General features: G+C 41.2%; 1 protein-coding gene across 5 annotated transcripts; it reads right to left on the bottom strand.

The window, feature by feature from the left end:
- Positions 1 to 29: 29 nt before the first annotated feature.
- Positions 30 to 15,110, bottom strand: LOC117836688 (guanine nucleotide exchange factor SPIKE 1). Of its 5 annotated transcripts, none has more exons than XM_034716158.2 (31): positions 14,757 to 15,106; positions 14,582 to 14,677; positions 13,539 to 13,701; positions 13,334 to 13,452; positions 12,816 to 12,928; positions 12,639 to 12,694; positions 12,419 to 12,516; positions 12,115 to 12,252; positions 11,705 to 12,019; positions 11,364 to 11,627; positions 11,053 to 11,220; positions 10,778 to 10,969; positions 10,653 to 10,696; positions 9,946 to 10,015; positions 9,668 to 9,829; positions 9,265 to 9,372; positions 9,061 to 9,098; positions 8,121 to 8,265; positions 7,406 to 7,532; positions 7,124 to 7,317; positions 6,808 to 6,938; positions 5,250 to 5,325; positions 4,993 to 5,103; positions 4,649 to 4,831; positions 3,965 to 4,108; positions 2,926 to 3,099; positions 2,503 to 2,850; positions 2,095 to 2,424; positions 1,754 to 1,939; positions 689 to 1,663; positions 30 to 579 (listed from the first exon to the last, which is right to left on the bottom strand). In XM_034716158.2, exons 1-31 carry the CDS (start codon positions 14,964 to 14,966, stop codon positions 325 to 327), a joined length of 5,733 nt encoding a protein of 1,910 aa, XP_034572049.1. In that variant the 5' UTR covers positions 14,967 to 15,106; the 3' UTR covers positions 30 to 324. The 5 variants fall into 5 exon arrangements, with proteins under 5 accessions (XP_034572049.1, XP_034572048.1, XP_034572046.1 ...); XM_034716157.2 differs by having other exon boundaries at positions 11,053 to 11,244; XM_034716155.2 differs by having other exon boundaries at positions 689 to 1,939; positions 2,503 to 3,099; positions 11,053 to 11,244; positions 14,757 to 15,110.
- Positions 15,111 to 15,746: the final 636 nt, after the last annotated feature.

Below are 15,746 nucleotides of genomic sequence, written 5' to 3' on the forward strand. Positions count from 1 at the left end.
CACGCTAATTTCCACAAGAAAACAAAAGATAAAAAAAAACACCAGGCACCATATTTCACTCCAGAAGACTAGCGTAATTGTCCTCGTTGCTAGTACAGTGAGCAAACTGCAACAAACACCACGGTGACATACACGTAACACTAAGGATTACACATACTTTACACTCCAAAATCGGGACTCCGTACGTCAAAACGGTGCAGAGCAAAAGGCTAGTTAACTATACAACCAAAGCTAACGGAAATATGGACATTTGGTGGGGACCGACGACTGAAAGAATGAACAACCATTCACGTGCTACCTAACTTCCAGCTTGCTACAGTACTATCATAGCTCCGAGAGTATAGCAGGGATATAGTGAGACAGCTCAGCGGTGAGTGACTGGAACCCATTGACGAGTTGGGTGTGGAATTCCTGGTCTTCTTCGCCTATCAATCTGAAATGCACACGGATTGCGCGCTTGCAGACAGCCATGAATTCAAGCAATGCAGCGATGAGCTGCTGCAGTTCTTGTGATCGGAGCCTAGTCGCAGGCTCACCAGATAAGAATGCTGTGCACACACTTAATACTCCACTGTTGACCTGCATCACAACAGCAAAAGAATTAGCTTAACATAAAATAACAAAGAAATTGAGGAAACAGTAGAAATTGCTAAACGTTTCCAATACTCTGCAACGGAGAAGCCTTTACCTGAACAGCCACACTTCCTTGGAGTATCCTTTGCAAGCTTTGAAGCCTTGGTAGTTGATCACCTTCAGAGCTCCGTGGTTCTTCTAGTTCATTTCTCAATGCGGCTGTCCTTGTTTCAATCATTCCAATCGCATTCTCAACAGGCGAGAACTCCAGAGATTCAGATTTGGTAACTAGCAGGCGGTTCACCAAAGCAGGAAATGAACCCTCTGTCTGAAGCACTGTGCGTCTCTTCCACTGGTCTTCTAAGCCACCTTGTGTTTTTCCATTCTTTGTGAATGGTGTGTCAAAAAGAAAACGGTCAAACACACGTGCACGTACAGTACCAGTAGATAAAGAAAAAATCCTTTCCCTCCTGCTACCCAAGTCCTCATCCTCCATCACAGGATCAACAGCAGTGATCTGTAAATAGCAGACACCAGGTTGCAACTCATCAGCATTGACTTGTCTTGAGTCTGGAATGATGTGTAAGGTGTGATTGCCGTCCATTTTAGCCTCATATGTATGACTAAGTTTCTCCATAATGTCACCAAGACGTACATCCCGTGGCTCCCTAAACACATACTCCTTTTTATTGAGCTTACCAAAACGCTCACCGTAAAAACCAACTCGGTAGTACGTGGCATCAATAAATGGTATAGGACTGGCCTCCTGCTCAAGAATTGACTCATAGATGTTTGTGAGTGATGTATGGCATTTGGCTAGCTGTCCGTAAGACCTTCTACTCTTATACACAGGAATGATGAGTTCCTGGATGCTTGCACAAAAATGGTAGAGCTCAGCTTGTGCGAAGAGTTTGTTGGCAAGTTGAAGATACTTGACAGCTGAATCCACAGTTAGTTTGGATGCACCATATCCCTCAACTTCAGCTGCAGACACTTCTGCGCTCACATCAGTGCTCACGATAGGGCAAATCTTACGCAGTGAAGCAACATGCTCCTTGCTCCACACAGCATCATTCCTTCCAACAAGTGCCTGTAAGAAAGTTTCATAAGTTACAAAACACCATACATGGCATTTCAAGATTACTGAAATAAAATGAAGTGCTGGAGCAAAGATCACAACCTGCATGATCACACCAGCTACAGCAACTGCACATTGTGCTGCTTCAGCCCATGACTGCATCTCCTGGTGTGCATCACACAGGTGTAGCAACCACATAATGTGAAGATCTGGAACAGGCGCATAAGCCATAGCTAGCTTATAGAAACCCTCGGCAGCCGCATACCTGTCCACATTCACTACAGAACCCTACAAGAAACATTTAGATTTACAGGTTGTAAGTTGTCAGAGGACTCAAAAAGAGAAAAGCAGCAACACAGCATATTGGAATTACTTGTGTGCTGATGTTGTGAACGAGAATCTAATTTCTTTTACAGTAGCATTCATTGGTGAAATTTGCTTACCAAGAGGGCGTGTTCCAGACCAGCATCAAGGGCCTGGACAAGACATTTAGACAGATGCTTCACCTCTACCCAAGACCACCTATTATCATTGGAACCTTCAGGAGCAGCCTCCAATGCAGTAACAGGGAGGCCGCAATCTTTTAACAGATCCTTGCTTCTAACATCAGCCATTTCCTCCAGAGATTTCCTAAGGCGACGTGCTTCGCCACTTTCTTCAAGAGAACCATCAGATTTCATCTGAGTCACTTGCACATCGGACATCAATTCTGACAAAGTAATCGTCAACATGACCCTCAGCCTCGTAGTGTTCTTGAAATAGTTGAACGAGTTCTAGAACCACAAGAATATCTATATCAGGATCATTCAGTTGAATACCATATAAAGCTACAATTTAGCTAAGAAGCTTACCCTAACAAGAATCTGCAACCCAACAACAGCCCTTTTTCTAATCGAATCATTTCGGAAAACAGCAAGCCGCAAAAGATGAAAAGCAATTTGCTTCAAGAAGCGATCATTCTCCCTTGCCATAAGTGTTGCGCCATGGAGATTAAATATATTATAAACCACGGGAAGGAAAGCTTTCCAAAAGGCCAAGGGCTGGCTCCTAGACAAAAGACCCATCAAGATTGATGTTACACAATCTAACTTAGCATAATCAGTAGTAATGCTTCGAGTGCCTGCAGCGACTGAAAACTTCTCGGTTATTCCTAACACTTCCAGGCTCACAGCAGTACTGAGATTTTCTTCCCAAAGTTCCTGTAGGAATTTTCTCATGTTAGAGAGAAAGACACAACCCACAACAACACAGATTATTGTATACATAAAACATACCAATTTTTGTCTTAGTACTGGATGTAGAGACTCTCTCAATGCCCTGGCGGTTGACCCAATTCTTGAAGATTGCGCTTGAGCGAGTGCTTCCCTCAATGAATAGGGTTGATTAGGGGAACTTAGCTGAGGGCTAACCCTGTTCCACATGTATCCGTTTTCTGGTGTTCCTTGAGGCTGCATTAAATAACAGTGATCATTATGAAACAAACAAGTGAATAACTAATAACAAATTGGTTACAATTAAGGAGCACTTTCTTCACAGCATTTTAGGACGTATATGCTCATGAAAAGTGGCTAAAACAATTTGTTTGCTTGACACAAGCTCAATTCCACTGTTGCAGGCACGGGGATGCAACATTTTCATCATATCTGTAAGGCTCCAATCTCAATAGACATCATTCTAATAAATGTTATTCCCTATTTTGGGAGCCTCAAAGCAAACACCTTCAAGTCCCTCTAAATGTTCCTAAAAAATTTAACAAAGCAGCATAACCAGCCCAGGGTTCTTCCTCTGTAAACCCTACATGCTGTAACCAGACAAGGAACAGCATTTTGAAAGGCACTCAGGGTGACCTAAGATATAGGGACATGCTATTGTTTCAGGAAACTTCTTATCAGATTCTACCAGCAATTCTTTAGTCGCCATTCTTTCAGAGAATTCATGCAATTCCTGAAGCTATAGTACAGTGGCCATGACATAAATGGTTGTACACTCATCCGCCACAAATGGTTTCAGGTGGCTAGCAGAAAGCACCTACAGCAATGTCCTTAAAGCACTAGATTGTTTGCCAGTTGCCACCAAAAAAATCACCGAGCAACGATCCTGACCAGTGTGTGGTCCAGTACATGCTCTAGGACTCAAAGAGTACTCAACCTACCCAAAACTAGGGCACTCCACGAAAGCCAGCATGATTTGAGTGTGATTAATGCCTAATGTCTCGAATAGGGCCATATTTGATATGAAAAATGTATACCCTGAGAATATACCAACGGTTAAAGAAAACTAGGGCTGGAAGCCTGGTAGTGTGAGAAAAATTACCCTTATTTCATGCCTTGAAGCCTCTGACAAATATGCATTAACTGATGGGGATAATCGTTCTGAGTACTTTGGGGATGCTGGACGTTCAACATCAGGGCTCCGAGAACTAGCACCAAGTAGCATGCTGTCTCCAGTTTTGTTGTGCTGCACACAGCATTTCAAGATAACTTAGCTTCAAATAAACTATCGAGAATTTACATGGTTCAATGGAAACAAAGCAGACCATGACCAAGAGTAAATAAAACATGTAGATCCTATTTAACCATATCCGATATCATCATGTTAAATATTGTCATTTGCTAATCTACCAATTTAAACAGGATGAGTTAGCGTAATTTGAACTATCACACAAACTTGATAGCTTAAATCTGCATTTACTACATTTTTAGTTTCATGGAACATCCATGCGTGCAAAGTACAACAGGTATAATTTGATATTGAAGTCGCATTCAGATATACTACAATCAATCGACTGAAACGATACTGAATATGACTGACATCGATAATCTGAGCTTACAATAAGCCAAAGCCGACCATTAACAGAATATTAAGTAGTGCCTACCCCAACTTGCTTGGGACTAAAAAGCTTTGCCGTTGTTGTTTCTGTTGAGGAGCAGTAGAAGCGCAAGGCAATACTGAAGATACTTGCAGCATTCTAAAAACTCAAAAGAATATTGTACTGACCTCAAAATGGGTTATACATTCTTCAAGAAGTTTGAAGAACAATCTGGTTCTAGCAATGCTTTGTTGCCATGCTTTGATAAGAGTTGCATCATCCAAGTTCCTCACGATTTGCAAAATGACAACTAGCACCTCACGCTTTTCAACAGCATTCAGATTATAGAAAACAGGCATCTCATCAAGGATCTGAGACAAAGAGTGTTTTCTCATAAGCAAAGAAATTTAGAATCAAAATATTATATATACTAAATGCTGGAATAACGTATTTTTCTTGAACGAAAGGAGTAGCATACTGATTATTGATATCACTACAAGATAGCTAGCATTGAAGTGTGCAAGACACGTACCTGCCCTATAAGAGGAAAATACAACTGAGCAATATACAGCTTGTCTTCGCTTTTTTGATAACGTGCATCAAATTCATGCTTGCATATAAGGACAACTAAAATTCGAGCAGCCTGCAAGGGTTGCAAAACAAAACAAAGTAAAGAGTTATTTCCTATCACAAATTTAGACATTTTGAAATGGATTTCAGTGAGCATGGAAGGTTGACTTAAGTGTGGCAACAACAATCCATTCATTTTCTCAGAATTGAGGTCCTTACCTTCGCTCGTTGAGACAAATCATCATGGTCCAAGGTGAGAAATATCTCTTGAATAAGAACTGACGAGAGATAGTTTCTGTAAACACAAAGATATTTAGTTTAAACGCTTCCCCAGAAAATGGAGCATGAAAAAAATAACAGCAGAATGCTAGCCATCAATAAGATTCACAGCATTCTTTATTGGAATTTCAAGATACTACCTTTGTTCTTTATTTGTTATTAGAACATAGACATGATCCATTGTGCAACCATTTACCATAATACACGAAAGACTTTAATGATACTTTTTACAATGAATCTAGTAGTATTGTTCTCATGTTAAGGGTATAAAAACTTCAGTGTATGACTGCGGCCAGAGGTGTTAAAGTTTGGGTGCATGCCATTTAGGATGGTAAATGGATGGTATCTTGGCCTGGAACAAAATCAAGACATCTGTATATGATTGTTAAAGAGGTGTTAAAGAGCAGACACAGGATTGATGATCCATGTGCAACACTAAACAAAATAATTGTAAAGATCAATTAGTAAGCTTAGAATCCCACTGCCACTACTTACTAGAGAATCTGAATAGAATTACTGCACCGAAAAAAAATTTGGTCTATTAAAACAAATTTGGTAGTGTCTTTCAAAACTTCACTAGCTAGACAGTTAAAAATTTTACATCAAGAAAATATGGAAAACAATAAGAGCAACTCCAACCCACCTACTACTTTTGGACTCCTATTCCACCCAAATGAGGACCTCTCATCCAGTTTCTCTCTCCTACTTCACAATGAACTCCAACAGACCTCTCATCCAGCTTTGCAAAGATAGAAGCGTAAATCTAAACTACGCTTTCACTGGCTTCTCTATCCCTCAGCCACAAACTCCACCCAGGATCTCACCGGCGGGACTGCTGGACCAAATGGTAGTGGAGACCATCGAAATGGAATTGCAAGGAGGTGAATAAGTTGGGGGACGAATCAATTTTGTGGGATATGTGGTTTTGATTGCTAATTTTGACAACTGGCAGTGGTGTCTTGTTGTATTCGATTCAAGCATCAATGGACTGGGCTTAGCGGAAGGTGGATGATGGTGACTAGAGGCTGTGGCATGGGCGCTTTGTATGGTGCAGGCGCGCGCCGCAGAGCTATGTGTGTGGCGTGCGGAGCAGCACAGCCTTGTTGCCTGGGGTGCCGCAGGACCTAAGCGACGTGCGGGTTCTAGCGATGGCGCGCATGGCTGGGCTGCGGAGCGTCGGATCTCGCGGCGGCGCTCTGTCTAGGGCTGCAGGCTGGGAGAGGGGAAGCCCGGCGGTTGCGCCTCTCGCTCGGATGAGAGGCGGGAGCGGAAACTCCTACATGTGGCATGCGGGAGGTCGAGGATGTTGGATGAGAGTTCTCTCAAAGTTAGAAACCGGATGAGTGCTCGGTTGGAGCCGTTTTTTGCATTTCTCTCTCCTAAACTTAGGATAGGAGGCGGGATGAGAGGGGGTCGGAGTTGCTCTAAGCATTGTCAACACTCAACAGCTGTTGCAAATACAATATGCTAACAATGAACTACATAAGAAACAAATTACCTATCGGAGGGATCCCGCCCAGGCATCTCAACAAATAGATCATGGTCGCATATTATCTGCAGGAATGTCAATTTGCAGTCATGGAGGACTGATTGACAAACTCCGGCAAACTTGTCCATATACAATGAAACCTGAAGAATAGATATATTTGTATTTAGCGCCATATAAACATCTCCGTGTACGGAGATTTCTGCTGAAGGTTGAGGCAAAGCATGACTGTTTTTGCAAGTTTGGGGATAAACAGTGAGAATTCAAAAAAAAACACTAAATAATAAGGAACCAGGAGGGCACAAACTTTTAATGGCTTCCAACTTACCAGCTCAAAAACTTGGCGAGGTTCAATAATTGATAAAAGATCATAGCAAAAGAAAGCAAGCGTGCTGTTCAAGCGCTTTGCCAAGCTTAAACCCTTTTTACAGCGCTCATGAACCTCAGTTAGAAGGCAATCAAAGAGTTGCATGATGCACCTGAAGACACCTTCTTTCAATTGTAGTGGTGGGACATCTTCACCTAGATCATGGCAGAAAACAATCGGTTGTTGTAGAATCAAATGCATATGTAATTAAAATAAGTTATTAAACATTAAAATCTATTCTACCTAGTGGAAGGTTGTGGTAGAAGAGACGACTTTGTTCCAATCCCATTGATTTTACAATAAGCTCCAGAAAAAACCAAGCCATTGCCAATACATCATCATATACAGGACCAACTCTATAACCTTTAGCCTAGAAAACAAGAGTAAACAGTGAGAAGAGTTGTAGAAACATGCACACCTTCTAAAAGAAGCTGGCTGAACAGCACAGACACCTCTTGATGTTTCAGAATAAATGAAATTATTTAAAAAAATATATATCAAAATAGGGTGAAGTTGCAAGAACAGCAGCAGCAAAAAGGTAAAAAAACAAAAGTGAGCAGTATAAAGAAACCCGTAGCAGAGTGTTTATTCATCAGCGTAACAGCAGTACAAGAGAATCTGATTTCCAGCCCTTTTGAAAAATCAGGACAATGTTACAATCACAGAATTCAACGCTGTACTGGCAATCAAACAATGGTAGTGCTAGCATGGCATCATTCAAGAGCTGAGATATTTTAACAGTAATTTGCCAGCTGCCAGGGTCTTCTATGCAGCAGATACAATTCAAACATGAAAATAATCAACAACAAAGCCTTTTAGTCCCAAGCAAGTTGGGTTAGGCTAGGAGATGAAAACAAATAACAGCCAGCAACAAAGAGGGTATAGAAAGTTAAAGACGTATTGGTGATAAACCAAGTTCATAATAAAAGATTGCTCAAACCGAAGAATCCAGGCTAACCTTACTCCGAGCAAGACTTCCCCACACAGTAGACAGACCAGGATACACAGGTGCTTGCCGATCACCAAAGTCATCGAAAGCATAATCAACATAGTTAATAAGAAATCTATTTCTCTCAGCCCCATCTGATGACTCCTGCTGTACCCTGCAAGAAAAATGCATCATCTATAGTTCAATTTAAGGTACAAGCATGATCCTGACTCATTAGCGCTGAGCTGTTGCAAACAAAAAATTAGCAGTTTTCCTACTTCCTATTGCGCCATAGATAATGGAAGATGGATGCTATAGGAAAAACAATCATAATTTCCAAAAAATTAAATCCCCCAGATTTAAGATCGTCTTAAGAGGGCACTGCTACCATATTCTTGTGCAATATGCATCTAAAGACAAGTACACACCATACCGTTTAAAGCTTAACAACTTCTCGCATTTTTAGCTGTAACTTGCAAGTGGAATAAAAAAAGAGCTTGAATGAATATTAGTAAAGTCAACTAAGAATTAGTAAATTTGAGCCAATATTATTATCCATTCACAATTTTTTGTGCTACCCAAAAAAAAAGGTGAGAGGTCCTGATGCCTGAAGCACACATGCAACATTCCTATAGACATTCTAAAAAAAACATTCCAATACGTAACATGGACGGACCATTTTTACAGTTTACTCAGAATGTGAGTGCTTCACCTCTTTAGTAACTACAATCCATGAGAAGAAAATAAATTATATGGAATACATGCATAAGATGGGGCTTCCAATAAAATGACACCCTTGGTCCAGAGGCTTGGTTTTGTTTTGCTCCGGCAGATATTTGGCCTTCCAAAAATCAGAGAATAGAAATTCGAGAAGTTCAATGCGCATGGAATGCTAGCACTCAATAACGAAACTAGCATAACAAAAAGTGGGAGTAGTAAGCTTGAACCAATCAAGGTAACAGAAAATTACCGGGTTAAAATGTTAACCATGGCTCGAAATGCAGCAACCTGCAAAACAATAATGCCGTAGCCATACACATCCTTAGCGTGGAATATTAAGTGCAAATATATATGATGCAGTATAGTCTGCTATAATCTATGTCCAGAAAATTGTGGTGCCTAGAGAAGGAGAAAAATAATGATGCACAAGGTAAGCACATAACGAACCAACAACCTGAAGGGTCTCACCGCCATCACCAATAAGATGCAGCAGCATATTGAGTATCGGTTGCAGAAATTGTAACAATGCAGTAGATTCGACGTTCTTCAAACTATTTATGGCCTACAAAAATCACATCCCAAGATCAGTTGATATACAACACTGGTATTACTGCAAAGTACCTTTAGCATTAAAAGTCATGCAAAAGTAATACTACGAAGCAACTTTTCTGTGGAAAATAAATTACAAAGCAAATTTGATAACCATCTTAAAACCTTAGTCTTCCTAGAATGGTATAAGGAGAAAAATATAAATTCATGTATTCACCACAAAAGCAGAATCTCTAGCTTCTGTGTTAATCATAAAAGCAAAAACACAAATAGCTCCACCCTAAGTCAGACAGAAGCAGAATAGTTACCTCAAGAAGCTCAGAACCCCAAGGGGGACTTGTATGTAGGGTATGGCGGTCATACTCGACAAAAAAGTCCCTTATCCTTTCATTAACTGGAAACAGTGACGAGCAGAGCCTTAAACGCAGCCTGAAAACAGTTTTTCCGTCCTCCAGGTAGTCCGTTCTCTCCTGTATAAAAATTGAAATTTCAAAAAGGATTTAGTACCACAAATGTACTTCCATAGAGGAAAATTTCTCTGATTAAGGTGAAAGAAACAGGAAAAGAAACACATCAAGAAGCAAACCTTTCCACTTTCTTGCAGGTAATGTGGGACAAGCTCTCTCAAAATTGGCAAGGATACATCCGAAAGTAACCTATTAGATGCAGAAGAGTTGTTGCATATGAATTCCATTCGAACTTCCTTTTAAAATATTAAAGTATAGCATACAGTACAGAGCCATATTAGCAAATCATGGCACTGCTGCGTTGCTTTGTTAGTTACAAAACAAATTTAAGTACTGAACTGATTATCCGGAATTCACCATGATATCTTTATGTACTGTAGTTACATCACGGCCCATTACATGATCGATGATACTCCCTCCGATCTTACATAGATGTTTGCTTGTGTAGAAAGTTTTACAACTAATATACACAACATATGAAGATCCGTTGCATAAAAAATGTTATTAACAAATTTAAAAAAAAAAATCCAATGATTATGGTTCAAATAATTTTAATAAGACGTGCTTAGAATTTTTTGAAAAAATGGAAGGAGTACATCATACAAACTAGTGTCCATAAGTTTTAGTGAGGAACATCTATTCACCAACAAGACCAACTGCATGATATTACATGATATTAGACATGGATCACATAAATTGACCAAGTTAGAAGGCTAAAACAGCAATGGCTCGGAATGGGAATGTGATCTCGTATATGAGGCAATTGACTATAAGACTATAATAATGTTATTGATTTACATAAAAAAAATGAGCAGATGATGCATACTGAATATGTGTCGAAAGTGGAAGTACAGAATATCCAACAATCACCTGAAGTAATAACAGCATGTTAGACAGCAGCAAAATAGACAACTAAGCATAATCCATATCAATAAGGAACAAGAGGCATACTGGTTTCGGTGCTTCAAGTTTCATTTGGAGATCTACATGGAAAAATGTGAACACAAGATGATGTTGGGGTGTCAAAAGAGCAGGCAGACTGATTTTAAGTTCATCATGGTACGAAGCCATTCTTGTTCCAACAGCAATCTGCGTATGGCCCCACTTCTGTAGCATTGTGTTCCGCTCCCTAGGATGAACAGCCTGGAATCCCACATCTCTAATGGATAAGAATGTTGACTACACAGCAACAGTCAACAAGAGGAATGAAATGATTGAGAACAAACCTCCAATGGAGGCTTACGGATGTCAGAATCATCCTTTCTCAGTTCCACTCTTACAAATAGGTTTCTTTTGCGGCTCAAGCTAACAGTCAACGGGTACACATAGAGACAATGAAAAAGTTGTGAAAATGGTTCGCTTCGGGTCATCATCCGGAAGTCAAAAGCTTGAAACTGCAATAAGAAAGGGTGCATATCCTGTAAGCAGAATGACATGAATGACATAAGAATGCATCACATATTAACAGAAAAATAAGTGCTATCCTATATCAAGTTTGCGAAACAAACGTAGGCAGACAAGGAACTCAGCCACTTACACTGTCACTGTTCTCACAACTAGAAATTTTACCGTTGTGATGAGCATCTTTCTGGGCAACGCCACTAGAATTCACAGAACTGCGGATCCCATCAAAGCTACTCCTGTTGCATCTGCCATTACTGAGGTCACCAGCATCATTCAAATCATTGGCCATGCTTCCACCTTCAGAAACATTATCCGCATCATGGTGGCCATCATGAAGTTTTTCCACTTCTAATCTCAGTACACCTTTCACCGGTTTATGTACTTTGCGTTTTGGATCCTACAGGTGACAAAAGAATCAACTATTTAACATGACAAATTACAAATGTGAACTGAATGTGCAGAGCTGCTCCTTACCTGGAGGGAGTCCTCTATATAGCTTTCCTTCACTTTGTTTAAGTTTGATATCTCTACAATAACTGAGCTTCCACTTGAGTAATGGTTGAGTTTTCCGTCTAAAGTAAGCTTTGAAATAGGGTCCACAATACTATCTTGAGAACTGGATCCTGATATACTCGGTGCTAAAGGACTGCTAGGAGAAGCAGCATCACCAAGACCACCAGCATGGTTGCCTTCAAACAGAGGAATCATAGCCCATGCAAATGACTCTTTATAAGGCATGATTCGAGACCAGACTTGCAGCTTTTGCTTCTCTTTCTCAGTTAAGTGCACCTGCCATAAAAGTGAACGCAGGAATAATGAGAACAGACAGTCGACCTAGGGAGCACAACACTAGTATTACAGTGAAGAATGATTCTTTTACTTACAGGCTCTTTACGAGAATAAACAGAAGGTGTTACTCCCCCTTCTTCAGTAGCAGCTTTTTCTAATTGAATCAAGAGGCAGACTGATGGTGAAGGGGCATCCAATGAGAAAACGCCTCGACGATCCAAGGAAATTTGAGCCTGTTAAGTCCAATAGAAATTAAATGATCGGTAAGAAAGAAAATTACATCAAAGTGGAATTTCAACATAGTTATCAAGCTACAATTGTCTCTATGTGTACATATCATTAGAAGAATATCCTAGAAATGGAAAGAAGAGACAAAAGGAAGCAATGCAGTTCGCTTACATCCTGCATATCTGTTGGAAGTATGTGAAAGTAGAAGTCTTCCGACAGTTTTTCTCTTCTATCTCTATTGTACAAGCAAATCGTTCCACTGAAAGGCTCTGCACATGATAGGATAGATGGTGAAAACAGAAAGTTAAGATTGTGCTGTGAAGCATAAACAAGATACATTACAGTTCAGCAGTTAAGAAGCAATATAAAAAAATATTCTAGTTTTGCTCACCAATTAATCCAGCTTGGAATGACAAAGATAGTACCTTGACAGTTATCTTCAAGCCACTGTAATCAGCAGGGAATAATTTAAAACAGGATTAACAATAAACATTTCTCGGAGTACCAAAGAAAATGGGAAAAGTAAAAGAAGATGACTGCGATGCTTTAGTCTGCATATTGAAGCAACCTGTTGGTAATTGCAGGGAGACTTTCTGGCACCCTTTGGCCAAATATCAAAGACCTCTCATTCTCCCAATCATACGCAGGCTCATATGCTGGCAGCGGTGACAGACTACAGTGCTGAGAAAACAAAGATGATAATATACTGTTAATGCCCAACATCAAGATGAGAATTGCTACTGGTTGCAATAGCTTGGAGAGAACATTATTACACAAAGCTATTATTTTTAAAAAAAAAACACATTTTGTTAGTTCAAGAAGCTTAGACTGCTTTTACCAATAATTTCTTCCAACAATGTTATAGCTCCATCAATGAAAATTGTAGCAAGGGAAGCAAAAAAAAATCAGAAAGCAGTCGAAAAGGTAGACTCAAGCATGAAATAATTCTTATCCAATGTAAAGAGCCCACTATAAAGGCACTAAGAAAAACTGCAATGGAGAGGCCACCAAAACAGAAACCTGGGCACCTGGCAAAGCACATGACAAAATATACCCAGGATAGAAATCCAGAAAGCATGCCCTTACCACTTTTGAAGATGAAGCAGATGGTTCGGTTTCATATATTTGCCTCCCTGAGGTGCTTGGTGTATCGTCTTCAGTAGCATCCTCAGGCTTGGAATGCCTAACGTTGCAAAGCTGCAACTCTGTGACATGGAACAAGAATATAAAACTTTTCCCAAGATGCATGTGAAACTAGTTCAGGCATTCAGCCACAAGCATAATGGATTACCTGTTTCTATGTCAGTATCAGGTCCCTCGAAAATTTGATTCTGGAAAGAAGGTGGTGCAACACTCTCGTATCGTCCATATTTGCCATCATCCTTCACAAAATCAGCCTTGTAGCACTGTACCAGCTCATTTAGATGTGGCCACTGATCTAAGTTTTCATTGAGCTGAAAAATTGAAAGAAAAGAGTGTTCAGATTTTTCTGGATGAAAACACACTTAGCTCTTTATATCACCTAGAACTCTTAAAATCAAGCATCATTTCATTGGAAATATAATAAAAGGAAACGAATTAATAGCAACGGATGATGGACCATACTAAAACACTTTTTTTCAAAAATCGGTACCCAAGCTGCATAGGTGTCACCTCGCATCGCGACAAGTCCTGGTCCTCCTTCCTGCTGCCTAGCAGCCCACTCACCCCACCGGGCCAATACACATGCGCGAGCATAATGCACAACGCCTAGTAAGTTTTGAAAAGGCTGGATAATTCTGTCGCAGAATGCCATGCACACGACAATGAAAAAAATAAGGCATGACCTAGTCCCCTGTTTAGCTGCCAAAATGGTCGGTTCACAGAAACAATTGCCTGAATAGCGCCAAGGCAAAAAAAAAATAACATGACATTTGAATACCAACCATGCAAAGCTTTTACTTACCCAACACAGATAACCCAACAGTAGCATCCAAGCAATACTAAGATAGTAAGATTCAATAATTGAGAACCACAATGCAGGTTTCACCTCAGCAACACAAAGCTCACAGCAGTGCACCACTTGGTGGCACCGCCATCAATTTACACTCCTCAGCTCTCACGGAAGCGCGAGCACATTCAGAAACCCCTAAACCCTAGCCACCAAGAGGCATGACATTGAGATCCTGAGCATCATTTCACCACATTTCAAACACATCGTGCTTCCATCGCGCCACATTGACTGCACACCACCGCGGCAATCCGAAAAAACACAAACAAAATCCCACAAACACCAGCATTCGCACAACCAAATCAGGCAGCCCGGGCTACGAGCAGGGAGCCAGCGAGACGTACCAGTGGATCCAGCTCCAGGTTCCCCGACCACGCCTGCCGCGGAATCCGCTTGAACCGCTGCCCTTCTCCCGCAGCAGCCGCCGCGGGCTCCATCGCCTGAGCCGCCATTCCCACCACCAAACCAATCAAGCACAAATCAGCACGAGCTCAGCGCCACCAGCATGCAACAACCGACCTGAAAAAAATCCCCAACGGGAGCAAGGGAAGTCTCGAACCCGAAGCTCAGGATCTCGCGCGCGCGGCCCAGATCCGAGCGAGGGAGGCGTGCCCGTGAAGCGACGGGGGCAGCGCGAGTTCCCCCCACTCCCACCCGCTGCACCAACCAGAGGGCGAGAGGGCGGGGAGAAAAGGCGAGGAGGGCGCTACCACCACCACCGCCACTCATTGGCCATTGCTTCCGCTCGCCACCTCCTGCTCCGCTGTGCTCTGCTCTGCTCCCCCCCGACGCCGAGGGTTTGGTGGAGTGGGGATGAAGGGGAAGCGAAGGAAGCAGGTGGAGTTGGGCGAGCGAGTGTTTTTTTAGTGGAAAGGAAGGGGGAAAAGCGAAGTGTAAAAAAACAAAGATTTGGTTTGGCTTCTACCGGTTCGTTTTTTAATTTGTGCCGTGGGTTTTTAAAATCTTTTGAAATGCCCTTCTGCCTCTGCTGCGTACTGTGCAGCCGCTGCTCTCGCTGTCGCACGCATGAGTGCTTCGCTGTCAGCAGGCTGAAAGACAACCAGGATAATGTTGTGCTACGGAAAGTGTTAATGGAAATGTGCTATAGATATGAATCTCCCGCGAACTCGTCGGTACCGAGTAGTTTTGGCAGAGCAATCATTGACCAATTTACTTTTTTGAGAAAATTCGCAATGTATATTAAGTAGGGTGGTAAACGGCCCTCTAATTTAGCCTAGCAAATTTAAAGATCAGGCTCAATAAGGACCGGGCCATAAATTAATATGATTTTAAACTAAAAATAGATAGGGCTAAGTTGGATTGTGAAGGAGGCATAAGGGTCATGATCCATTACTAAGTGGTTAGCGCGCGCATACTGCTTGTAGAAAAGAATACAACAATGCTGATGGTTTCTCCCAAAACGATTTCGATAATAAAAACCAAAGTTAAAACCAAAACAATTTTGATAATAAAAACCAAAGTTAATGAAGAAAAAAATAATTTTACCAG

The sequence above is a fragment of the Setaria viridis genome, chromosome 9 (genome assembly GCF_005286985.2).
Source record: "Setaria viridis chromosome 9, Setaria_viridis_v4.0, whole genome shotgun sequence".
In the NCBI taxonomy this organism is placed as follows: Eukaryota; Viridiplantae; Streptophyta; class Magnoliopsida; order Poales; family Poaceae; genus Setaria; species Setaria viridis.

What these genes read in the sequence shown, in the direction of transcription:
- LOC117836688 (XM_034716155.2), bottom strand. Translation starts at nt 14,966, where the DNA reads ATGAGTGGCGGTGGTGGTGGTAGCGCCCTCCTCGCCTTTTCTCCCCGC. An exon ending in GGGCGGGATCCCTCCGATAG is followed by an intron (nt 5,326 to 6,807) that starts GTAATTTGTTTC and finishes TTGTGTTTACAG; the next exon opens with AAACTATCTCTCGTCAGTTC. An exon ending in ATTTGTCTCAACGAGCGAAG is followed by an intron (nt 5,104 to 5,249) that starts GTAAGGACCTCA and finishes CAACCCTTGCAG; the next exon opens with GCTGCTCGAATTTTAGTTGT.